Source organism: Argiope bruennichi, chromosome 1 (assembly GCF_947563725.1).
Source record: "Argiope bruennichi chromosome 1, qqArgBrue1.1, whole genome shotgun sequence".
NCBI classification, from domain to species: domain Eukaryota; kingdom Metazoa; phylum Arthropoda; class Arachnida; order Araneae; family Araneidae; genus Argiope; species Argiope bruennichi.
The window spans coordinates 31,637,911-31,665,074 of record NC_079151.1 but is presented as its reverse complement, the minus strand read 5'-3'; the positions used below and the strand labels follow the sequence as shown (position 1 = coordinate 31,665,074).

The following is a 27,164-nucleotide window of genomic DNA, read 5'->3' as shown; positions in this document are numbered from 1 at the left end:
TACGTTTTATTCTATTCCGAGTGGCAGGCATGATTACTATATACAAGAAAACGCAGCGCGGCACACACAGAAGTAGGAAAAGGGAAAAAAGGGCCAAACAGATGATCACTAGCCTTATATAACATTGGATTTCTGGCCAGGCGCCAATTCAATACACGTGTGACCTTTGACACCTTTTGAAGGGTAAAAGTATCACTTTCATTTAATAAGTAGTACTGATGGCGCATTAGTTTTACAAAGGGATTAATTAAACCGAAAGTGGAATTGGATCACGGAATAAGAGAATATTTTAGAATGAAGTTAGGAAGGGCTGAATTAAGGTAAAGTTTTGGAAATTAATTTGGATTAAATTAAGAGTTTAAAATATCATTACATACATCATCTATAAAGAATACCGTCTCTGTCAAATTTTGAGAAAAATCCATTCAGCAGAAGTCGGTCTATCCGGCTGCTTGAATATAAGTTAACATCATAATTATAAAACGAAGAACGCTAAGTAGATACAATTCGGTACACATATTTAACACCTATAGTGTAGATATTTATCAAATTTTGAGCTAAATCCAAAGAGGGGTTGACCATCTACTGATCTGTACTTTTAGAAACGTAAATGCGGTAACTCAAAAGCGCAATGACCTAAATATATCAAATTTGGCAAAAAATTTTGTGACTACAAGTGTAGTTTTGTGTCAAATCTTTATTCCAATAGCTAGAGAAAAAAGTGTTCAAAACGCAACTGCAATTTTCGGATACTATTAACCACATGCCAGGAATAAATCGCTAAAAAACTCCCCAAAGACGCAAGAAAAATTCAATAAAAATGTTAAATTCAGGCCTAAGGCTGTTATTTCATATCTATTGTATGCCAATTCCATGCAAGGCATTTTCTAGGATAGCATCTTTATTAAAAAGTACACGAGAAAGTTTGGAGGATACTATTCCAGTTGGTTTTATTTCAGTTTCACTGACCGAGTAATGGTGTTTATTTTTAAAGCCTTTATTTTAATGGCACTATGTAAAAATATCTTTCATTATATAGTTAACACGGGGCCGGATTATCGAATATGTCTAGGATTGAGCAAAATCAGAAGGGTAGGGAGGTGAAAAGGGAGACGAAATTTGTATTGCCTAAGGCCTGAAATTTTATCTGGTCCCGAGTTAACAGAAACCTTGAATAGAGTCATTTCTTGGTTGAAATAAACTATGTGTCATATTTTTTTCACGTAATGCTCACCTGTTGATATGCAACAGAAGGAATGAAGGGTATCACATATCACTCATTTCAAAAGCTTGCAAATTTAAATATAGACGTTTAGTTTGAGATATCTGATTCTCGTGCTTTCGCAGTTGACTCAATGTATCAAAATAGTAAAAAACAGAAAATTTCACCATTCAGAATATGCAAAGCGTTGACGTGAACTATGCAGATGTCAGTTGGAGAGCAGATGGTTGATTGTTACATCTTTCTTGAAGTGTCCACACCAGTGAAAGCTTTATAAAGACAGAGGTAAAAAAAAATTTACAATGTTTCAACTTTGTTATTTCTTCTCGAAACTAGGAATTTTTCTTTCTTTGGATTAAAATGTGGATTTAGAAAAGTTTTTCCGAAACATTATATTAAAAATACTTATCATTCTGATATTCTCGCCTTATAATATCGAAAAATGTTAATAAATAAAAAAAAATTCCGTGTAAAACAAATTTTTTACAAGCTAGACAGTTTGAATATAAAATGGTATCCCAAGATCTCCTTTAAAAATGTTTAGTAAAATCAATAACAACTAGAGGGAAATCATTCTCTCAACAGAAATATTTGATTTCTGTAAAGAAAGCTATTTGCAATAAAAGTAATTTAAACAAAATTTATACTATTTTCTTGTTTTGCATTTTAATATAAATTGAAAAGAACGTTTCACTTTTAATTGGTACTTATTTTTATATCTAAATAACTAATTTTGTTTCACTAGATATTGCGATAATATTTTTTAAATCTTGTCTCAATTTTAAATTATGTCGACAAGTCTGTGGTTAAGTTGCTATTCATCTTTCACCCAAAAGATTTGAATATCTAGGGAATTTAATTGCCTATTACAGAGCGTTTTATCAGATGTTTGACAGATGATATCACCGGAAATGTAGATATTTACCAATTTTTATGCATTCTAATTTACTTCCAAAATAAAATGCATCATGTTTACTTCGATAAATTATTTAAATAACTAATATAAAATCAAGATCAAGAGTATTTATAATACTTACATTTATAATACTTAATATATAATATTTATTTATAATACTAAAAAAATACTTAAATATAGTGCATTCCAAAGAATTACTCTTTTGGAATTCAGTTTTCTAAAAAAAATCTTTTCTGAAATTAACTCTTATTATTCCATTGTTTATTGCCCAAATGTAATCAAATTAATTAAAATATTAATTTATTTAAACAATTAAAATATTAATTTATTTTTTAAATTTTAATATAAATAAAAGTCATTGTTTGTGGCTTTGTATGCATATATGTTTGTACGTTCCACATACTATATCCTAAACAATTTGTGGATGTGCGATTGCGAATTGCCTATTTAATTCAAATTTTGCACTCTTATAATATAAAACATGAGAAAAAATACTGATAACTTTTCAAAGAATAAAAATTGTATTATCAAAAATTATTTCTAATTAATTGAATAAAATATACATTAATTAGAAATTAAAAAAATATTTCGTCTTCTACACATTATGAATTACTCTACCACTATTTTTGTTCAATTTCTCTTTTATTTTAACATGCCTTTTGGCAATGTTCTTATTGGTCTAGTAGTAAGTAGTTATTTAAACATGTTTAAAACTAAGCTTAAGTCAATCGCTCAAACGAAACAATCTTTCTTATTATCCAGCATTTGTAAACTTTGCAAGATTAATATAATAAATATTAATAATTTATGGGAAAAGTAGAAATTGGCGGTTTTAAAAAAATTATATTCGAATTTTAATTTAAAACAAGCGATAAATATTTAATCCCGTACAAAGCTGGTGATATCATCTAGTTAATAATAAAGCAGATTATTTTATTTTACAATGTTCAAAATAAATCTAAAAGTCATTTTTAGCTTCAAAGTATATGAAAAAAAGGAAAATAATTTATTTTATTATGATTTATTATTAAAATGAATTTGTAGATATTTTTAAATGTTTCTTAAAAATTAGTAATAATTGTAAAAAAAATGGAGGGAAATTAAAGAAATTCTAATCCTTGTTCAGAACATCATAACGTCTGGCTTGATTGCAAGACAGTTGCATTTTGCGTGTAACGATTTTAATATCAAACAATTTACTGCAGTAAATAAACTAATAAAACAAAAAATTGCTATCTAAAAGCAAAAATGAAATTCTACTTGAATTTATATCTAAAGAAAGCATTTTTTCTAAGATAACTTTAACATTGACAAAAACTAGCGAGTGAAAGATTTGATGAAATAATAAAATTGATTCGCATTTTATCATGCTAATTAAAATTAATATCATGCTGGACCTCAACATCATATCTGCAGTATAAGGCCATTTTACTATAATCTAACCTACAAATATTGCTGAATAATTTTAAATTCTTTAAAAATTTGTTTGTTTGTTTTTTTAAAAAATAAAACATAATTTCCGTCTTTTTATAGATAAAAATGAAGTTTGAAGCAAAACTGGTATTGACTGTTTTATATCTTTTACTGGCAACAACAGACAGCTGCAAGTACAAAAAATTTTCAGAAGATCACAGTTTTTGTAAAGAGCCCAATGAAGAATGCGATTTACAGGAATCTGAGGTAACGGAGGCCGATAAAAAGATGATTCTGAAAACGCACAATGAATTTCGAATGAAGATAGCCACAGGAAATGAAAGCGGAATGCCGAAAGCTTCAAATATGATGGAAATAGTAAGTCAATAGTTAATCAATTTCTGATTTAAATTAGTTTACATTTATTATTGCCGAAGGAATTGAATATAAATCTAATGTCAAGAAAGTCTTATAATTCCAAGTCTTATCATCAATGTTCTTCTAAAGGAAAAAGAAATGTGCAAATTAATTTACAAATACATGGAGAAAAAACAAAAATACTGTAAGTTACAGGTTCATTTTATTGACTTGAAAACAATAACACTTTATAAAAAGCTTTTAATCCGGCTTTATACAAGTTTATTTTAAGGAGCATATTCTTCATGAAATCTTTTATATTTGTGCTACGATTGATTTACATTATCTGCAACATTCTATTTGAAATTATAATCCATTCATATAGTAACAAATGCTGTTAGCACTCCTTCTGTTGAGGATTATTTAATAACCTTTTCCTTCCTAACCTAACCTCTTCCTCCACTTTCATTACTCAGTGCAGTGTCTTCATTACATTTCATAACAATCGTTCAGCAATCACAATCTCTTCATTAACAAGTAGAAAATTATACCACTTTAAAGCTCTTTAACAATTTACAGATGTTGTTATTTTTCATGATGTCGATTTGGTTGAGTTTGTTAGAACTCTGATGCCGGAATAAGGGTAGCTTGTCTTCCCCGTGATCTGGGCGTCCCGGGTTCGAGTCTTGGTGTGGGCATGGTTGTTCTTCTGTGTTCTATCTGTGAGGTGTGTGAATCCCCCCCCCCCCGCAAAAAGGGGTTGTGCAATCGAATGTGCCGCATGAAGTAGCTAAGTCGTACTCTTGGCCCTAATTGGCGCTACTGAAAGAAACAAGAGAGGCTCACTCGGCTTAAATCGCTGTCAGCGGGCTTGTAAAGTGCCTTGACTCATAACACATAGAAATCTGATAAATGAGAAGTCGTGGTATTGTGTAAAAATAAACGAAAAGGAGTTAGTCAGAGCAACTTCCTCACAGAAATTATCTTTCATATTATGAAGAGTAGATAATTTTTAAATGTAACTCAAATTTAAATATTATGAATAATAAATAACTTGTAAATGTTGTTGTAGATTTAAGTTTTGTAGAAAGTTTTCATTAAATAAAAAACTTCGTTGAATAAGGAGTATGTGTTTTAACAGAATTCCCACAAAAATAATGTGCATGCAGTAGCATTAACTCCTTGACGAGTTTGACTTGATATGATATAACTGCACAAAAAAATAGCATGAGTGACCATTCCAAAGATGTCAAGAACAATTTGAATTTACTGGTTCTTTTGTCTTCCAGAAGAGTAATATCAAACGTAGCAAATAGTTACGAAAATTTTCTTTTTATAATTGATGACAGCTCAAATTGAATATTCAAAGTTGACAGTGACCACTAAATCGGAATTCATGCAATGCCTATTCATTTCTATCTAAGTAAGAATTTCAACTATTGTTTCGGATCGTTATTAGAATTTGCAAAGATGGAGCAAGCATTTTCCAAGAGTTGCAGAGAGACACCAATAAAATATTATAGCACATTTCTAATAGCATAAATTCATTCATTTTTCCATATGACTGCTACAAGAATTCCTAAGGATATCTTTGTAATCCTAACTCATCTTTATATTTTGCAGCTTATCCACTGATATGCTTACGAAACGTTTATCAGCAGCTGAGGTTATTTGAAAAATAACCGCTCTTCCAACGTTTACTGTAAGGAATTAGCCGCTTCTGACTGAATTGTCAAATTAACTAATTCTAATGTTAACAAAAATTTACTTTGAATCGGAGCAATATTTTCAAACATGTGTTAAATTAAAATGTTTGCATTCATAAAAAATTCCCCTTTTCATAAAAATGGCGGAAATAATGCATGATGCTCATATCAAAGCTGTTGTATCAGTAAAATTATTTGCTGGTCTTTTCGCTGTAAAAAGATATCAACCAATTAATTAACCTGTCAAAGCTGTTATTGGCATTGTTCAATAGGACTCTGAGATGTTTAACAGATTTCTTCAGAACAAGGAGCAACATTTGCTTTGACAAGTAAAATTCTCCCCAACTTATTTCAGGCTTGAATCTAATCTTAACACAATTTAATTTAACTTTGGAAATAAGTCTTAGTTTGAAATTAAAAATGTTTGTTGATCACTTCCAGTTTAAAAGAGAAAATTGTAGCAATCATATATATTATTATCATAGCAATGTTTAGAATTTTAAACCGAACCTCATCCTCCAAAAGAATTCAAAAGTTCTTGTTCAAAACATCATATCATGATAATATTTCAAGTTGAATCGTCTGGATTTTCATCTGGCTTAAGTACGTACAAAAACAAAAATCACTACAAAGGAGTTACTTGTATTCGTAGCTTAAGACTCGGGAGGAGGATGACAACAGATGACAACGCTCCCTCCCTCCCCCCCCCCCCAATTGTTTTTCCTAATCTTAATTTTTTTTTCTATAATCATTAAAGACTTGGAGCAAATATGTGAAAAAAATCGATCAAAACTGCTCAAAACATTAAGTACAAAATTTACAACAATAAATTTTAAAATTCCGTTTTCTTAAGGAGCATTGTGTCACTGTTGCGGCAACCTTTGTGCTAAATTTCGTGGCTGTAAGTAAGATAGAATTGTTTGGACACCGCAAACGCACACAAACAGTTACTTTTATGAGTTTATATTAAATATGGTTGTTACGTAATACCAGAATTAGATTAAAACTTCTAGAAGGTCTTTAGATAACGCAAATTTCAAAGCCACTTTTCTGCTCAAAATTTTCAAAACCAAATATTTTAATTTAATATTTATATAAGTTATTTTAAGAAGCAAATTTTGAGAAACTAAAATAACAGAACGCTTCTTTACAGATCACTTTCTAAAAATTTGATTTCTGTATATCGCACATAAAAAAATCCTCAACTGAAACTTCAACAAAATGATTTTAAAAAAATGTCAAAACCTTTCTTGACACAATCTAAATAATATTTAATAAAAAGATCGGACATTTTTTTAATTATAAAGCACCAAATTGCTTTTTAGAACTATAAAATGAGATAATAAATACTTGAAAATGGTTATTTTGAAATGTTAGTAGATTAATGTTCCAAAATTAATTTAAATGATCATAATTTTTAAAAACCTCATGTTTCCAGGGCTCTAAAAACAATTTACTATCTACTCGTACGTAATAATAAGCAACAAATACAAGAAATATCATTGGTTCCAATAATAAATTGGTGATACGCCTGTAACTGCTGAGTAACGTAATATGGATTACACGTAATGTAGCTATTGGACTAGTTAGCTGAAATACTCCATTCCATAGAATATACTCCCTGTTTTTTAAAATATTTTTTATGAAAATAAAAAGTTATAAAATAATAAAGTTTACAAAAATACATTGATAAAAATTTGATCTATGAATGCAAAATTTCATTTCTTGAAGAAATTGTAATACAATTTACATATTTCAGAAATATTGGTAAAAAGAAGTTTAATACATTATTGAGAAAATAATAAAATGATTCTGATTTATATTTCTATTTTATTCATATTTAAAATGCTGATATACAATGCTAATAAGCAACAATAGTTCGAAATTACTAACCTTACAAAATTAAACTACAGATATTAAACTTTATCAAAAGTATACAAAAAGTCAATACTTTTTATCATGATGTATCACTGGGGCATTTCTTTCATTTCACTGTTTAGAATACATTTAAACAAATTCTCAGAATGGTTTCTTTTTGCAGGTATGGGATGACGAGCTGGCATCCATTGCTCAAAAGTGGGCCGATCAGTGCACATTCAGGCATGACTGTTTTGATTGCAGGAAAGTTGGTAAAGGCATTCTTTATTTTCTTTTATCAACCCGCTTGTTATTATAATATTCTTCAAATTTTCCTTTTACCAATTTACATAGTATTAAATACTCTTTAGATTTTTTCTATCACCGATTTTATACATTCAGTAAACTATCAGATAAGTCAAAGTTTCTGTGTTTAGAATTTTGTCTTGACCCATGCAGAAAAAAGCCTTGCTAAATGTACCATCCGAACGAAAGAGTATGAATCACAAAAGACTGACAACAATGATATCGATCAATCTAGTAATATATTAAGTACTAGATTGATTGATAAATACAAAATACAGTTTTAAATATGCAAAGTACAGTCTGACTGGACATATATAATATATGTCCAGTCAGACTGTACTTTGGCATAGAAGAAATACATTAGCATTTTCAGGGGTATAAGTTGTCGCGTAAGTCATAGAAAACATGCCACTATATGTATCTAGATATCAGAATTGGTAGAGCGTCGGATTCGCGTCCTTTAGGTTGCGAGTTCGAACCTCGCTGGCCGTAGAATCCCCGCGTGCTTGGTGGCTGACGCGCGTTAAATCTGTCGTGGTCACAAAGTCCTCCTCCATGTCGAGAGTAATACCACTGGGGGTACTGGATCAGGGGTGATCGTTCTCTGATTCAGGTCTAAATTACGATCTGTGGTTGAGTGAATGAAATGCGTGAATGAAGTCCGCCCCGTAAAAAGGGTTGTGACGTGTGTGTAGCTAAGTCGTTTTCTTGGCCCTAGTTGGCGTTACTTTAGAAACAAGTGGCGCTCGCTCCCTCAGGCTTAAATCGGCTGTCTTCGAACAGCGGGCTTGTCAATGACAAGTGCCATAAGAAACAACAACAGGTATCAGAATGGATTAGAGTGGGAGGGGGTATGAAACTTGAAGCATCGCTCTTACACATTTAGGTAAAAGATTATAAATCTGACAGGAAAAGATTTAATAAAAAAAGTTACAGAGAAAAATAAAGATATAAAATTATTCTTCCTTTGTTATGAGAACTTAACAAGACAAGGAAAAAAAATGTTTTGTTAAAGAATTTTTTTTATTTCTATTTTTTATTTCGTCTATAAAGTTTTCAGTTATCCATTTAAATATAAACGAGATAAGACAGAATATCTATAAAATTTTTAGATATATATATGTGTTATTTTTCAAAGTATACAACTTCAAAAAAAAAAAAAAAGTCGCTGAAAAATGCCTGTAATTGCCATTTTAACAGTCTGTATTCAGTAAGTGAAAAAAGGTGCTGCTATATAATTTTAAATTGTTTTTATATGATAGGTTAATTAGAAGAAAAAATGAACTTTTAGTTTGAAGTTCCCATTTTTTCCAGTTATTATGTTTGAACGCGTTCTTGGTTACATTTGAATGCGTCCAAGATTTCATCGCAGATTAACAGCATTTTATTTAAATTCAAAAAAATCGACATTTCATCTTTCTTTTTCTACTTCTTACTTGATTAAACTTTTCGTTGTAAATATAATGTATATTGTTTTGGGAAGCCAATTTAACAACTTAATATTATTTTTCTAAAAGCAGCAACATAAAAATCTTTTCAATAATGAAATTTCACAACACATTTATCACTGTTTCTATATTTTTAAGAGAATTTAAGAAAATTTCATTGAGATTTAAGCTGCAAACAAATTTAGTCATTAAAAGACGTAATTTGAATTATTAGCATTATTACTGTCATAATTTTATATATATATTCTTTTTCAGAGAGATTCCCCGTCGGACAAAATATATACACAATTAGTTCAACAGGAAGAGCTGAATCCGGACACTGGAAAGAAATGACAGAAGGTTTTTATGAAGAAGTAAAGGACTTCGATAAAAACGTCATCAAATCTTTTAAACCTAATTCTGCCTACGGGCATTTTACTCAGGTAAGGATTTGATACATACGACATCACAGTCATATGATATGCGTAACATTAGCATGTTCTTAAGCTGGCGATACACGATACTTCGAATACCTACCAACGTTGAACACTAGAAAGTCTGTAGTACCATTGTGGCGTAGCATTAACTTAAAGCTTCCAATGTCAAGCGACGAACATTCGCATTGGAAGATCTTTAGGTAGTTGGTTGTCGGTCTTTTACACCCGCGTCAGTCTCGAAGCTAAGCCATTCGTTTATGCAGGAGTACGGTTGCAAGAGTGGTGTATAAACAAGTATATAATCAGATACTGCATTTCATATTGTCTGTCCATCTGGCGGAATATATTAACTAATAAATCCGAATATAAATTAATACGACAATTAGAAAGCGAAGAGAGCTTGATGGATAAAATTTGGGACACAGATTTAACATCTTAAGTGTAGATCCTTTCCAAATTTGGAATCAAATCCGTCAAAGAGTTGACTTCTGTCGGTCTGTATATTTACAAGCTCGTAAATGCGATGACTTAAAAACGCATTTACTTATTTTAAATAATTGTGGTTTTGCATTTAAATGTTGCCTTAAGCCTTTCATTTTAAAGAAATTCGTTGTGATCTTATAACTAAAATTGTAATTTTGCATCGAATTTCGATTTTAGTCAATTGGGAAAAAGGGCGTCTCCAAATGGCATATTTGGTTTCTTTACGATTGTGTATCAAGCGCATGGCAGCTATTATTCACTATCGATAACACAGTAATAGCTCTTCCGTTATTGTTTGCCGTTGGCAACAATAACGAAACAATACATGTACATTTACTACAGAGAATGTGAGAAAATTTTGCGGAAATCACTCCCGCAGGTTTGAATTAACAAATTAGAACAACTCGAGCAACTGCTGCAATCTCTTCTTCCGCCATCAACTGGTTCATTCAAACAGTTAACTGTTGAATCAGATTTAACTATATAAAACATTTACAGCCGAAACACTTGTCTCTGCAATTGACGAATCACTTGACTCAAATATTAGATGAAACATTTAAGTCAAATGTTTGAGTCAGCTTTCGGCGCATCGTGTATAGCGGACATTAACATCTATTTACATCATTTAATACAAACGTGTCTACTATTAATATTTGGACTTTGTTTACACGTTATTGATAACCTTTTAGATTTTTTTTTTTTTTTTGCTTTTACATCAGTATTATTGGTTTCTTAGTTGAATGTCAACAAAACACAGACTTACTGCATATGAAATATTTTCAAACGAAATGACATTACATTACATCACATTACGTGAACTCAATTCACATTACAAGAAAGACAACATAATTGAAACTTGGCATCAAATATTAAAGTGAGCATTCATTTGCATTTTTAGTGACCTTTCCTTCCAGCATAGAGTACCGTATTATCAGGTAGGTAATGACTGTTGTCGTATTATATCTAACCAAGTAGTGCACCCAAGCAATTGCAAAATTGCCAGATGTACCAAAACTTTGAGTATCAGAAAGGTAGGGTCGATTTTTTAAAAAAACATTAAGTATAATTTTTTGTTTTTATTTAATTTAAAAGATATAAGTACTCGATTTTATTCAGTTAAAAGAATCAAATATAGCTTAAATTAAAGAACAAAATTCTTAAAATTATTTCATGTTTTCAGAAACGCTTGCAAATCTAAGGGATTTTTTCTTTCTTTCTATTTTGTAATTGGCTGACTCATTGATAAACCTTGAAAAATTTATTATTAAAAAAAACTCATATTGTGTTAAAAAGTTTTCATTTCTTTGCCATTTTGCTTAAAATTATTTAAAATTTTCCATATGCGACCTACTAAAACCAACCCCCTTGATCTGCAATTAAATGGTAATTTTTTTTCGTAACAATCATTGTTATTTAAAGCTGCCTACAATGATTAATATTAAATTAAAATCTATAAAATAACATCTGATTTTCGACAGATAACACCTGATTTCTTGGGAAAAAGAGTGTTTCTAAGAATAACCTAAAGGCCCTTCAGTTGTGGATTTTCGGGTAAGCAATTTAGGTAGATGCTTAGGGCCGCTGGTCTGAGAAGAGACCACAGACAAGTCAATTAAAATTGTTATTAGCCAGAGTGCCAAATAAATTTCCGAAAAATACAAATTCTACGAATTATGAAATATCTGGACCACAATGTTCGATTTTATTAAATTTTAAAAATAAATATTAAATATTTTAAATTTGATTCTTTAATTCAGATTGTATTAGAATATTGATTATTCATTTAATTGTTTGGTCACATTTCATTTGACAAGCCCAGTTAAACAATAAGTTTGCATGTTGTAGTTCATTATAATCTTTCGTAATAATTAAACACTTTTAATTATAATAAAAAAAATCTTTTACTAATAATTATAGTTAATATTATTGGAATGACTAGGATTTTATTACTTTAGTTATCTTTTCCACGATATATACTCATATGATAAAAAAAACTAAATAAATAAAACATATATATTTTCACAAAGTTATCAAAATTAAAAATATAATTAATATGTTAATAATTTGTTTTAAGTTAAATAAAAAAAAATTTAGAAATGTGAAACTGAATTGACTACGTATTAAAAAAGAGGTCTTATAATTTGCGCGCAATGTATTTAAATTCCTTCACACAAAGCTCGATCAAGTTCTCCAGCAATATATGCAATGGATTTAAAAATTGAATTGATAAGGCTTGTGTAATGTGAACATGAAACACGCCATCATACGATCATTATTAATTTTTATGTCTAATTTTCTTCTATTTGAAATTATTGAAAATTTCTCATTTGATGTTTAAATATGAAAATCAAATCTGACGGTTTTTAAATGTCTAAAAACATTTCTTGGAGGTATACTGTATGCCCTTTAAATCCAATTCACGATTAAGCAATAAAGTGTGCGGCACACAAAATCAATGTTAGAATCTATCTCGGTGCCTAACGGAATGAAAAAGAATCTAACATCACAAAACAGAGAAAGACAAAGTGAAATTATAAAATAGCAAGAACAATTTCTTTCGGGAAGTGCATGGGCACCATGGCATAAAAACAAAACAATAAATGCAACCAAATAATACTAAGAAATGAAACTAATATTTAAAATAAGGATAATTATGAAATAATAAATTTTATAATTGCTAATTGGAATACTTTTACAATACCTTATCCGATGCAGACAAAATAATGTTCTAAATTTCCGCAAAGCACTAGAATTTACATTTGCATGTGCAGAGATATATTCTTTCAATGCAATTTATGTCCAAAATTCGCGAATATCCAAATTTATTGTTCTTTATTTTCAGCAGATGTATCAATAAGTAGTAATGAATTGATCTATTTCCTTATTTGGAAAAAGCCAATACAGCACATTTATGTATCTCATTTTACATATAATAATAAGAAAACTAGAAAATATAAAGAAATTTATCTATTTAACTTTTTATTTTATTTCTTCCGTTATTAAAAAAAAGTTCCGTTTATTACATTCAGAACTGAAGCGAAACTAAATTCCATTTTTTTACAGAAAAATCTAGATTTAATTTAATATAAATCGTTTTTAATAATCATCTGCTTAGATAGATAACATAAAATAATTCTTTTGATATTTTAATCGAGGTTACATTGGAAAGAAAATTTTGTTCTATTATTATTTTTTATTACATTCAGAATTTAAACAAAACCGAAATTCTATTTTCTTTTTTCAGGTAATCATAACCTTCATTTAATATGGATCATTTTTAATAATCGTTTGCTTAGATAGATAGCTAAGGATCTATTTTTAAAATTTTTCATCATGGTCACAACGGAAAGAAAATTTTACTCATGTAGGTCTGTAATTAAAGATAAATGAAATAAAATTCATTTAAATAAAATTAGAATCTGTACAGCCTTGATCGTGACCTGATGAATGTGAGTGAAATAAAAACCATGACATACAATAAAGCTATTCAAACGAAATAAAAACAACATAATATTAATTTTACACATTTATTTTTCTTCGTTTGAGCCTGAAAAAAAAAAAAAAAAAGACATGATAAAAATCAAAACGAATAAATGAAAATGAAGACAAGCTAAAATAATAAACAGAGAATGAAATTAGAAAATGATTTTGCAATTGTTACTGCTAGATTTTAAATCATATAAAAATAATTTTCATGATTCTTGGTTTCCTAGTTTAATTCCTTAACAAATCAGCAAGGAAATGAAACTTCACTCACCAGATTAGCGAAGAAATTCTCGGCTCCTTGCCAAATCAGAGAAAAAGTAAAACTTCCCTCAACAGATAAGTTCTCTCAATCGCACGAAGAAATTTTTTTAATTCACCAGGAAAATAATTGATTTAAAATTAACGAAAAGACATATTTTGTTCGTTTTTAGAGATCGCTTTAAATTTGAGAGAAATGTCCAAATAATGATCTTAAATTACGAAAAAATAACGGAATTAGAATGTCAAATGCAGATATTTTAAGTTCAATTCTTAAAATTTCTTAGAAATATGTAGATATTAATTTTTAAAATTTCTCAAAATTCATTAAATTATGTCAAAGGCGAAAAATAAATTTTTTTAGAACAATTATTTGCTTTCATCGATGTGTACAGATTTTTTTTCTATAATAATTAAAAACGAAATTATGTGCGAAAAATCATCCAAAACAATACAAGACACTAAAAAAAAAATTACGATGAATTTTAAATTTTGTGTTTTGATTTGCATTGAATTACCTATATGACTACCTTTATGTCAAATTTGCAAGTGCTATAGATTTTTTCGAACACTGTATACACACAGAACTTTCCTTTATACATAAATAAGAAAAATAATACCACAAGGTAAAAATTTAAAATTGTTTTATATATATGCTTCGATAATTTGAAAAAGAATATATGATTACATATTCTTTTCAGCTTGCTTGGGCAGAGACGTGGCTAATAGGTTGTGGTGAAGCAGTGTATAAAAAAGATGGTGAAAACAAAAGTCTTCTAGTCTGCAATTATGGTCCAACGTAAGACATCTTTTTTGTATAGTTAGACTTTGAGAATCTTCTTAATTAAAATTTTCTCATCTACTTACATAATCTGGTGCTTTTTTATATATTTCGTAATATGAAGGCAGGTGGTGTAGTTTTCACAACACAGAACTAGTCCCTATAATTTGAAAAGTAGATAATTTGTTTTGCTAGGTCAGTAGAATTGTATGAGACTCTCAATATTTGAATACAAACGAATCAATGTAAAAGACAAAATTACAGCTATGATATGTGGAATGGCATAGATAAATACAGTAGACTCCCGATTATCCGCGCCTGCCGCACTAAGTGTTTGTTTTTGCTTCCAAGCAAAGAGAAAATGCTTCCAAAGCAAGAAGCAAACACAAATGACTGATTTCTTCAAAAAGGTGTAGTTTTACAGTTATGCTTTTGTAATTACATAATACATTACAGTATTAAAACAGTACATATGTATTCATTTTTCTGTGTATCCTTGACGCCTCTCGTAAGTACAAAGCACTTTCCTATTTTCATTAACAAAATGCATTTTAGGTTAGTTTTGAGTGATATTTTAAAATATTAAGCGTTAGTTAAACATTTCCTGCTGTTTATTTTACGTTTTATTGTACATAAAACGATTTTTCAAAATTGGAATGACTGTTTTCTCTTTTGCTATACCCGTTTTTAGCTTTTTTCGGATTATCCGCGATTTTTGTTATCCGCGGCGGCCGCGCCACCCAATTCCGCGGATAATCGGGAGTGTACTGTATATACATTATATAGTGTTATATATATATATATATATATATATATATATATATATATATTTATTTATTTATAAATATATACATTTATAATTATTTGGCGTAGATAAATATATACATTATATATACATTCATAGTCAGTATTTTACATATTAACTACTTTTGACATGTTTTCATTTTTCAGAGGAAATATTGAAGGTGCAGAAATGTATAAAGAAGGAGAACCTTGTTCTGATTGTCCGTCGGGAACTTGTTGTTGCAACAAATGTGAAGAGTCTGGTGTGACATCAGATTACCACGGACTATGCAGTAAGTCAGTGCTATATTTTACTTAAACCTTTCTGTATCTTTCTGCGTTGAAACTAGAATTTGGTATATATATTTAATAATTCTGCTCATTCTCGATGTACAGATAATTTTCAAATGTTTCGATAGTATTTGGAGGAGCACTTTATCACAGCAGAGACAGCTGGAAAGAAATCAGATTATTTTGTTGATAATTTATTTTTGGAATAATTTTTACAATTTTAGAAATTGAGCGGACTAGATTTTTCGGTAAATTTTCAGGATTCATAGCCTTATCAGACTTATTCAACTTAAGTTCACATTTTTTTTAATAAAATAGGTTAAGGTTGAAGAAATAATTTTCAACTCTGCTTATTATTTTTTAAAAAGTAAAATAGAACAAATATTAGCAACCTTATACATATTTCTCAATTTCAAATAAAAACACTGTTTTATTACTAAGTATATTTTAGGATTATGATGACACATCTTTGGCAATGAAAATTACGAAGAAAATGAATAACATTAATATTTATATAACTTAGAAAATATTTCCTAGTTAACATCAGCGCAAAGGAAAAAACTAATAGTATAAATACACATTTTTAAATTTATATTTAGATTTGAGACTCGGTACTATCATTTAAAGCACAGAGATAAAATTAATCTTAATCTGAAAAACGATTCCTTAGTATAAACTTTTTCCGTTTCAGAAGATTTCGAACATCCTGGAAGTGTTACTCTAAAGTTTATTTTAAGTTAACTTTGCAGGAATTATTTTCCCAACAAGTTTTCTTTAAGATGACATATCCAATCCTTTTTATATCTGTATCCGATTTAAATGCCAAAGAATAACAATGCATTTCTTATGGTCACATTTTCTTTTAGATGCCATGAAAACTTTTAAAAATAAAAAATCTTGTAAACTATTTGAAATGTAAAATGATACTTTTTCAATACATTAAATGTTTCACTTGATTTCATTAAACAATATTTTAATTTTTACAGAAGTGATTGATGAAGAGCAATTCAAGATGGATAATAAGACAGAATGAAAGACACTGTGAAATATTATGTACAAATCAAATGTTTTTATTGTGCCTCTATAAACCTAATAACTCAGCTAAAAAAATATTAGTTCATTGGAATTCCATACATTTTCAAATTCTTTATTTTTATTAAATTTATAATATGAAAGATATATGTGTGTATCTGTTAGTATCAATATATATATATATATATATGAAAGGCAATTACTTAAAATTCGTACATGACATTCTGAAGTATTTTTGTGCCATTTTAAATTTTAAAAGTTACTGAATTTTTAAAATATATAAATAGTAAAAATTAAGATAATTTACAACATCTTTTGCCACTAACTCATTGCACAAATAATATTTTTTTAAACAAATAACTTTAAAGAAAAATAAATTAATCTTTTAATTACATTAATTCCATTGCAGCTCAATTATTTTTGTAATTTTAAATTACACCCAAAATAACTTTAACAAAGCAATTTAGAACAATTAAATTCAAACAAATTAAAAAAAAGTCTCCATATGAAGACACACATACACATAGAGGAATGAATGGGAATATATATATATATATATATATATATATATATATATATATATATATATATATATATGGAGGCTTTGGAGGTAAATGAATTCTGAGGTTTGTTTAATTAGAATAAAAATGACTGCCATTAAAATCTCCAGCCATTTTAAATTCTAATTATTTAAAAACTCAGAAAAATACCATATATTGGAAGTTTTAAAAAAAATTAGCTTTACAGTTAATTTAAAAATAAATTTCATTTCAAAAGGCGATTATTGTCACCATTGCCATATTAGACAGAAAAAAAAGATGAAATCACAGATTGCATAAATATTTAGTATATTATAGAAATCCAATGAATTTTTTTAAAATTTTTTTCTCTCAAATACTATGAAAGGTCTTTGAGTTAGTTAATTAATTAATTACTTTATTAACTGAAAAATATATTTTTGTGTTTAAAAAATATTTTGTCTTTAGTGATCATCCATTTATATTGATTGAAAACATTACAAATACTTTAAATCATTTTACTAATTTTCCCCACCATTTCCTTTCATATAATTCTGTAAAAATTATCAATAATTTATAAGGGCAACCAATTTTATAAAAGGTGTTTTCTCTTCTCCCCTTAGCATGAAAATTGTGGACCTTCAGCAACATCTTGAACTGTTATTTTTACTTTCGGTGTTGCGTATATAAGCTTGAGTTTCACAGTACAGTACAGAAAGCTGTGTATACATGTCGGACACCTTTTTGCCCAAAGAATAAAATCAAAATTTGATTTTTTAAAAAAAGAACATGCAGTTTTGTGTCAAATTTGTAGAAATTTTTTTTTAAAAAACGATAGGTAGATAGATGGTCAACCTTTTAGGGTTTAGTTCAAAATTTGACTGTGTACCAAAATGTATCCATTTACTGTTCTGCACTTATCGTGTTCGCATGCTCTCAGGTAGATAAACTTCCTGTGAATAGAATTCTTTTAAAATTTGACAGTAATCTGAAAATTTTCTCGTAATTCTATGTATCAAATTTCATTCGTTAAGCTCAAAGTGCTTTCGCGTTATTACGTTCAGAGACATATAGTTATAATTCCAAAAATATGTTTTATAAACTTATGGTGGTCTGAAACGTGGAAACATCAAATATCAAGCCATTTTTTTTTGACGATTACAGTACCATTTTTTTATATACTTCAATTACAAAAAAGTAAAAAATTACAATTTCCGTTAAGAAATTTATATGGCTTATATTAAGACTGAAATGCCCATTAAGACAATTCCTATGCATATATGCAACATATTCATTCTATTTTAAACATTCAACATTTTTTCTACAAAATAACTTTAGAATTTCCTAATATTTTTATAACAAAATTTGTAAAACACATTTAAAGTCTGGGACAGATCATTATTAAAATGCCGTAAAATACAAATATCTCGCCAACGAAATTTTCATATGAATATTTACATTTTTGTTTGGTCTGTTTAAGTGTATTAATAATAATAACATTCAAAATGATTTCAAAAACAAGAAATTTATATGATCTATTTCTGTTGGTGTATGACAGCATATAAAAAAGAACTCAAAACACAGAATGAAAATAAATAACATAACAATTTATATTTAAACACAAGACTTTTGTGAAACAGAAACATTTAAAACATGAGAACATCGAGGGCATAATGAGTCTTTAGAACTAGAAGCAAAAAGTCTACACCTAGGACATTTCTCCAGTTTTGTTTTAGCCAGTGTCACAGCAAACATTTCTTTATCACCTAAACAAAAAACAATACATAAATGATTTTATATTTACAAAGAGACCAAGTATAATAAAATATATAAACCATGAATTTTTTAAATTTTTGTAAAGCGAGTGATAATCCAAGCCGATATTACATGGATAAGCAACATATTATATCATTATATTTGATGAAAAAATTCTGCATAAGATTCAAATACAGGGATTCTCAAACTTTTAAATACTCCAAACAACTTTTTAGGAACTGAATATATAGTGACATACTATATCCTCGCAGCATTACATTTTTTTTCAGCGAAAAAAAAAAATGGTATATGTTTTTTCCAAAAGTGTTTTTATGTGCCAAAAAAGGAATATTCGTGGAGAACCCCCCTCTCCCATTTATTATTAAATATAAAGCTTACATAAAGGATAACCAATCAAATAAAATTATGAATTCTTAATGTCCTGCTTCAAGATTATTATGCAGCGAATTCTTCGTATATGTCACCCATTTGGTGAAACCCACTTATTTGTAGCCTTTTTGCTCCAGAAGTCATTTTTTACTTTGTTGTATGCAAAATACACATTGAGGAAAATGATTCCAAGATTTTATCGAATTTTCACGTTTCAGACCCCACAATTCTGTCTGTGAACAAAATAACTCAAAAGGAACTTGACCTAGATGGATGAAATCTGTATGTAGTTTGTACACCAAATTTGAAGACATTTAACAATTTTTGAAAGAAATCCAGTCGCAAGAAGGTTTGACTATCTGTCCTAGCACAAGTGAACACGTTAAGTACAGAATGGAATGAAGTAGGTAAATAAAATTTGTCACACAGATCAAACATCTACAGTATAGAACAATATCAAATTATAAACCAAATTCATCCAGGGATTAATAGCCTATTTGTCTGTATTTCCTCATGCGATAGATAAAAAATTTAACAGCTTAAGATAACGAAATTTTAGTACGTGATTATGATGCTAACATTGTAATTCTGCAATAATTTTTGGTTTCGTACGGTGGGCAAAAAGACATCCAAACTACATATTACGCTTATTTCTCCATCCTACCAAAGCACAAAACACTCATAAGTGGGAATCGGAAAAATAAAAAAAAGATTTTGCTCAATGTCCACAATTTGTATGCTGAGGGGAGAGGGATAACATCTTTATTAAGGAGTATGTATGCGAGAAAGTTTCGAAGAGACCATTCAAACTGGCATGCTTCATAATTAATTCCTCTGCTTCAAAAGAGTGCACAAAATTTAAAATGTCCTTCTGAAATGTGTGCAATTTGTTTTTTTTTCTAATGATTTATTGTAATTTATATTCCAGGCAATAATTTTTAATGATCATAATTTTTAATAGCAATATCTTTAAATGGTTATAAGCACAATGATTGATATTCTATGTAAGGAGGCTTTATATTTAAGAAAATAGATTTCAGAAATTCATTATTTAATTTTATTAAAATCTTTTTGTAACCTCAAAGCATATAAAAAATTGTATTGTGGCATTTATCAGTAATGTGGTCATTCATAACAACTTATGTATAGACAATGTAACTTGACAGTTATTAAAGAGTTATACTGAATAAATATTTCGACTTTAATTTTAAACAATAAATCCATCCCTAGAAATACATTTAACAATTTAGTATTTGACATAAACAGCTACTTCATTTCATATTTATTACTAATTTAACTTAAATGAGTAATTCAAGTACAGCAATTTTAAAAAACAAACTTTAAAAAAATCATATTACTGCTTTTTTAATGTTGTTGCAGAAGTTATTAAGCTGCAAAATCCATAAAATCATAGCATATGTGTTTAAAACCAGAAAATGCACAACAACTAACTAAACTGTGAAAAAAAATAGTTATTTATTGAAAAGAAATAGCCATCTTTGGTAATCTGCTGATACTTCGGTATTAAATATTGCAACAAATTTCATTTCGTGTTACTATAATTTAGAATTTCTATAAGTTTCACATAAATATTTTGAATAATTATTTCATAATTGCTTTTATACAAAAATATTTTAAAACTAATTTTGTTAGACATATAACTCATACAATTTTAAACCCTTAAACTTTTCCATTCATTGTGCTATGCTTTTTTCTATCTATATCTTTACACATTCAATTTTATCATAGGAAAGAGCAGCAATATTAAAAAATGGGCATGCCTAAAAAAATTGGCACCTTTGCAAGATTTTGAAGTTTAAACCTTTTATTAAAAGTATGCCTAATACTAAAAATTACTTAAATGAATAAATAAATCAAATCTCCATATCTTGATCATAAACAATGGAGAAAAAAAAATACAAGGATAAAAGTAGTAACAATGAAAATGATTTGAGTTTCACTGCAATAATGAAATATGAAGTTGTAAAATAGCTTTAAAATATTCTTTAAAATTATTTAAAAAGTGAAAAAAAAATTGCTATCATTGAAATGATAATTACACGATCGAAACCTAAAATATATTAAGTTAACCTAAACTTAATATATTAAGCTTAAAACTTAATATATTAAGCTATAAACTTAATATATTAAGTTAACCTAAACCTAAAATATATTAAGAAACCTAAATAAATATATGTAAAGCATTAAAGCATCCCTCACCCCCAAAAAAATTTTTAAGTTTTCATTACAAAAACTTACTATTTCCGGTAAGCTCTAAATCTCCTTTTATGGTTAATCCTTGAGATGGCTCCTCATGGCTATTTGTAAATTTAATATCTGCAACTTGAAAGAATTCTTTCAACCCTGAATTATTTGTAACATTTTTATTTAGATCCTGTAACAATGGAAAAGATATATTATTATTAGCATCGTCATTCTGAATAATTCACGCTTAATAAAATAACTAAAAAATGAGCCTGTTCTAAGAAATACTTTAATTACTTGTAAAGTATCCAAGAGTTTGGGATTGCATGCTATAGTAGCTTCCATATCAGCTGTTCTGACATCTGCTTTTAAAATCGCATCTCTTATCTGATTAGCACACAGGATTGACAAAGGAAATGAAGTATTTGCTAAGAATTCATCTAAAGATGGGAACTGGTTTTCAAATAAGCTACTAGAATCTATAAAATAAAATACAAAAATAACTTTCATATAACAGTTAAGTAATTCATAAATAAGGAAAATGTATCTTCATAACAGAAATATTTTCATGAAACATCTTTGAAGCTAAAAACTTACCTGGAATAATATTCACCACAAGTATTATAATTAAAGATAATATTCATTGAGAAGTAAATTTAAATTGTTCTGAATTACCTCTTTAAGTTTCTGAACCCGGACACACTGATGATTTATAATTGGATTCCAACATTAACTGTAGTAAACTAATTGATTCATTTTATAATTTACCAGCGCAACAGCAACAACGTAGATCATTACATAATTTAAATATAAAGAAAATCATTTATTAGGATGATAAATGAATTGAATTGCATTCCCTCACCCATTTATATGCATTTTTATAACAGAACAAGAAAAATATTACATGAAAAGAATACACTTGCACTTTTTTCTTTTTAAAAAATAATTTTTTTTTTAAGAATGCAAATTTTTTTGAAATAATAAAATGAAATTAAGTTAATAGTTTAGAGGTAAGAGAATTTTGTTTGGTTAAACTAGAAAGCATTTGAAGGAAATGTTAATGTTCCATAATACACATATGCAATCTGATGAGAAATGAAATATTAACAAAAAGATTTTAGATATTTCATGATGCACTATATGTAAGATTTGGAAGGAATTCAATATGAATAAACAAATATTAAAAACGGGACATAAGAAGTTTTTCAAAAATGAATTGCAACTAAAATTTAAAACAATGAAAAGGCCTTGCATCATGCAAGTCCTTTTTAGAAGCAACTGACTGCCACTGACAGGCTTCTGAGTCGCCCTATCTATATATTAAGTGATAAAAAGTTTCTCAATACTTTCAAATTTCCATTAAAAAAACAAACTAGATTAATTATTTTTGAGTTTCAATTTGTAAAAAATATGCTTAAATTCAATTTTAGTTCACTGCCATGCCAATATCGTTCTGAATCTTACTAATATCCAACAGAAATTTTTATATAAATTGTTTTATAATCTGGTTTTAAAATAATGAAAGGAAATATTTATTATACTTCATGCAAATACTCATATTACCAAGAATGTTATGAGAATTCTCATCAAATTTTAATATAATTAATGTAACATTGTCACATATTCTGCAAGTTTTGTATAATTTGGCAGGAAAATGCTGCCTTTTATAAGAAGAAGGGGAGGGGGGAACCTTGTTGGAAATTTGTTTTTTATAACCTTTTATTTTTCTAAATTTAAGGGTTATTTTTACGAAAATGCATGTAAGTATTTTTCAAAGCAAACAAAACTATTGTGGAAAGTTTCAAATCATTATCTGTTTTCTGTAAAATGAGGTGATAAAATCCTTTCCTTCATTATCAATTTCTGGTTGGTCCCAGAAATGCTCCTTTGATCGATTCTTTACAATGAAATGTTAGTTCAAGTATATATTTTTTACATCATTAAAATTCAAAAACAATTCACCTAGTTTTTGGAAAAGCTTTGGAATTAAAAAAAAAAAAAAAATGGGATCTGAATCCGAATGTCTTGCAATACTTTTGATCACATTGTATATTACTTCAAATATATTTCATCACAGCACTTAAAACAATGATAAGTTTCATAAATATTTAAAAATAAGATTCTAAAATCTTCATAGCAACAATCAAGAATTAAAAATAGTAACTTGTAAAATATATTTACTTTTTCTATAAGGAGAAAATAGATATACTTCTTCGGCAAGATGTGGGCAAATGGGTCCAACACTCTGAAGCAAAGTGTTCAAAATGAAAAACAATACTGCTTGACAGTCTAATCTATCTTTGGAATTCGGAGCATCACAATACAATCTGAAATGCAAAGCAAATTAAAGCCTTCTCATTAAAAAAAATAAAATAGTTTCACTTAAGGTATAAGGTGTCCATATGTTATTCAACTGATAAAGATTTGTTATAAATAGTATAGAACAAGAAACAAGAAGATAAAACCTTACTGAATTTAATTTCAATTCAAAAATCTTTATATTAATGGGCATAATTAATTGCTTGAAGAATATCAATCCCACTTTTGATTTTCATTCAGATGTTTTTAAGCATTTGTGGAATCACAGTAGATGTTTCTGTGGTGATTCTATGTCTTAAATTTCTGAAAGCGTAAATACCAAGACGCCAAAGCTAAAAATTAAGATGGCTGTCAAGATAAATCATACTATGCATGGTAAAACTACTGCACTTGTTTGTTTTGGTTACCATATTGGCAACATATTCAAAGGGCATAATTAAAGTAAATTCCAACCAATATTTGAATGGAATGAAAGATTCTAAAATAATCTAATTACGAAAGAATAATCTTACCGATCTTTGACTAAATGGCAATAAAAAGAAGACACTTCATTGGTGACAAAGTTTAAAACATCCTTTGAAACACCTTTATATTGAATCAAACTGTATTGCTTTAGAATCTAAAATAAATAAAATAAAGTATTAAAAAATACTCAATGATTGTAAAAATATAGAACAATGAAATAATATTTTCAAAATTTTAAATCACATATTTAAAATTTTCTTCTTTAATTCTCCTTTTGATTTCTTTTCTTTGTTTATTTGATTCTTTTGGTGATAAGGTCCAGAATTTCATATGAATCGTCCTTAAAGAATGAATTAGCATCTCGTGACTATTTCTATTTTTTCAAATTGCCATTAAGAAATTATAGATATAATAAAAGTTAAGCTTAATTAATTTTTAGCTCCAAATTAGCTGAACATTTAGCACTAAAATATCTCTGAAGTGTAACTCAAACATGCATAACAACTATTCGACACTAATGCCAATGGCAGACTTCTGAGCAGGCAGTTGATTCGAATCAATAGGTTGAAGGGGTGAAAGGGAGATACAAATTTATAGAACTATAAAAAAGCTTATACTCCTAATATTTTGTAATATATAATCAGCCAAGTTCATATAATTTAATTATATCTGCTTAGCCATTACAACATTTATATACCCATTGTGCCTACTTAAATGGTATTGCATACAAATGTGGATCTTGTGTAGTCAAGTGTCATAATAAATAATAATAAAAAAAAGAAACATGTATTATCACAAAGTTACTAAATTAAAAAATTAAGCTAAAATAAATCATTAAACTATGAATTAAAAATGTAACTGATTTTGACCAATTTATTAACTCAAATGCACTGCAAATCATTATTTTATACACTTTTTTGAAAGTTGCATTAACTTTTTCCTTTAATAAAACAAAGTTCTTATCCTAAAGCTTTAAAAAGATTTCACTATGATGATTTTATTGTATCTTTTCATTTAGATAATTAGATAAAGACAGTTATCGTATTGCTTAGATACAACAGCTCAGTATGGTTTATGATTTGTTACAGAATATATTTTCAATAGCATATAAAAACCTTTTTTCACAGTATACAATTTCAAGGGTAATATCCTATAATAAATATTGTACATAACTACACAATTTATGTACAATGAATTTATTAAATTAAGACTATACATGTTGTATTATAAGGCATACAACAGGATATAATATAGAACAAAGTCTTAATGATTCTCACAAGAATGAAAAATGATAATGAAAGATTAAAAAGCAAAAGAATTCTGATATAAATTTCAAACTTAAAAAGTTTTCCACTTAATAAAATTTTAAATACTGTTACACAATAATCTATAAATTAAAAATTGTACACTAAAATTAAGGATAATATATAAAAGAATGCTCACTTTTTGATAAAAATTTCTGAGAATATGCAACATATACAAGTCCAAATCCCTCATTTCTAGAGGTGAAGTTGGAACGGAAGAAAGATCATATTCTTTTAAATTCCCCAAGAGAAATTTAAATGTATTACGCAGCTACAAACAAAAATTTCAAAATTAAAAGAACACTTAAAAAACTATGCATTTCTACAAAACAAGGAAATTTAAAATAAAATATATATATACAGGGAGATCAGTAAAGTCGTTTTAAGCCCTTTCAGTTCAAAACTGCATGTTTTATAGTTAATCTTATATTTCTTTAGTCTACATTTCATATGAAGATATATTCCCCCTTAAAGTTATGAAATTTCTATGACTTGAAAAAAGGTTCGGCTTAAAATTGAAAAATGTATTCCCAGGTATTATCATACAGTTTTTCTGGGCTAAGCAAAGGCGAAGCAAATTTAAGCAATTAAGAAAGTAAACAGAAATAATCAGAGAAATATACTTGTGGGAGAATTTCATGATACATTTTTCAATTTTACGACCAACCCTTTTTAAGTAATGGAAAGTTCATAATTTTAATCGCAAATATCTATACCAATTTACAGATAACGTCATGGAAATTTTTCCTGTGTTTTTATTATGGTATGGCATACATTGTTTTAATAGGATGTTTTGGCTGATATCTTATACTTTTGCACTTCTTTATCCCGCCGCTAGGGATGTTGTAACGTGTCTCACTAAATTCAACATAGTTATTTTACTGTAATTGATCATTACTTCCCTAGCTATATGACACTTCATTTTGAATTAAAAGGGTTTAAAGGGACTTTACCGATCACCCTGTATACTTATGAAGGAATCATTTTTTTTTTTTTTTTACACACTGTACCAAAAAAATAAAGGGTTCATTTAATTTTCTGAAAAAATATAGATATTTCTGACAGCTTTTTTGGAAAGAAAATAGAATGGATGTTTCTCTGTAGTCCTAGGATGACAGACAAATTGGTGCACAAATTTAATTTTATTCAGTTCAATGGATTAAAAGCTGCTTCAGCTTTAAAATTATACAAATAGAGATCAAAGATTTCAAACACTGAAAAAAAAAATTAACAAATGATTTCTCTTGAAATTCTTTTGATATCAATAGGGGGTTGTGGTCTTTTCAAACAGCTAATATGTGGCTTGGCTCAGAATGAACTAAGGGATCTTGTTAATTTGTACGCTTCTTTCCTATTTCTCTAAAAGAATAGCATCTAACTAATGATGTGTAATAGGTGATCTTTATCCAAACATTAAATCATATACTGCACCGTCCTTACATGCATTATTAAA

The 27,164-nt window shown here is 28.1% G+C and overlaps 2 protein-coding genes across 2 annotated transcripts in view; one reads left to right on the top strand and one right to left on the bottom strand.

The window, feature by feature from the left end:
* The first annotated feature begins 1,316 nt into the window (after positions 1-1,316).
* On the top strand, positions 1,317-16,825 carry LOC129975946 (CRISP/Allergen/PR-1-like). Its single transcript, XM_056089250.1, has 7 exons — positions 1,317-1,507; positions 3,672-3,929; positions 7,656-7,743; positions 9,481-9,647; positions 14,570-14,667; positions 15,601-15,725; positions 16,710-16,825. Exons 2-7 carry the CDS (start codon positions 3,678-3,680, stop codon positions 16,754-16,756), a joined length of 777 nt encoding a protein of 258 aa, XP_055945225.1. The 5' UTR covers positions 1,317-1,507; positions 3,672-3,677; the 3' UTR covers positions 16,757-16,825.
* A 2,034-nt stretch (positions 16,826-18,859) lies between these two features.
* The window catches only part of LOC129978537 (isoleucine--tRNA ligase, mitochondrial-like), a 32,378-nt gene continuing 24,073 nt past the window's right edge, over positions 18,860-27,164 (bottom strand). Inside the window, exons 18-23 of the mRNA XM_056090642.1 lie at positions 25,851-25,982; positions 24,455-24,561; positions 23,805-23,950; positions 21,921-22,102; positions 21,678-21,813; positions 18,860-19,039 (exon numbers count right to left, since the gene is read on the bottom strand). Coding sequence (XP_055946617.1) covers positions 18,888-19,039; positions 21,678-21,813; positions 21,921-22,102; positions 23,805-23,950; positions 24,455-24,561; positions 25,851-25,982 — 855 coding nt within the window. The 3' untranslated portion in view covers positions 18,860-18,887. The remainder of the gene's footprint in view (positions 19,040-21,677; positions 21,814-21,920; positions 22,103-23,804; positions 23,951-24,454; positions 24,562-25,850; positions 25,983-27,164) is intronic.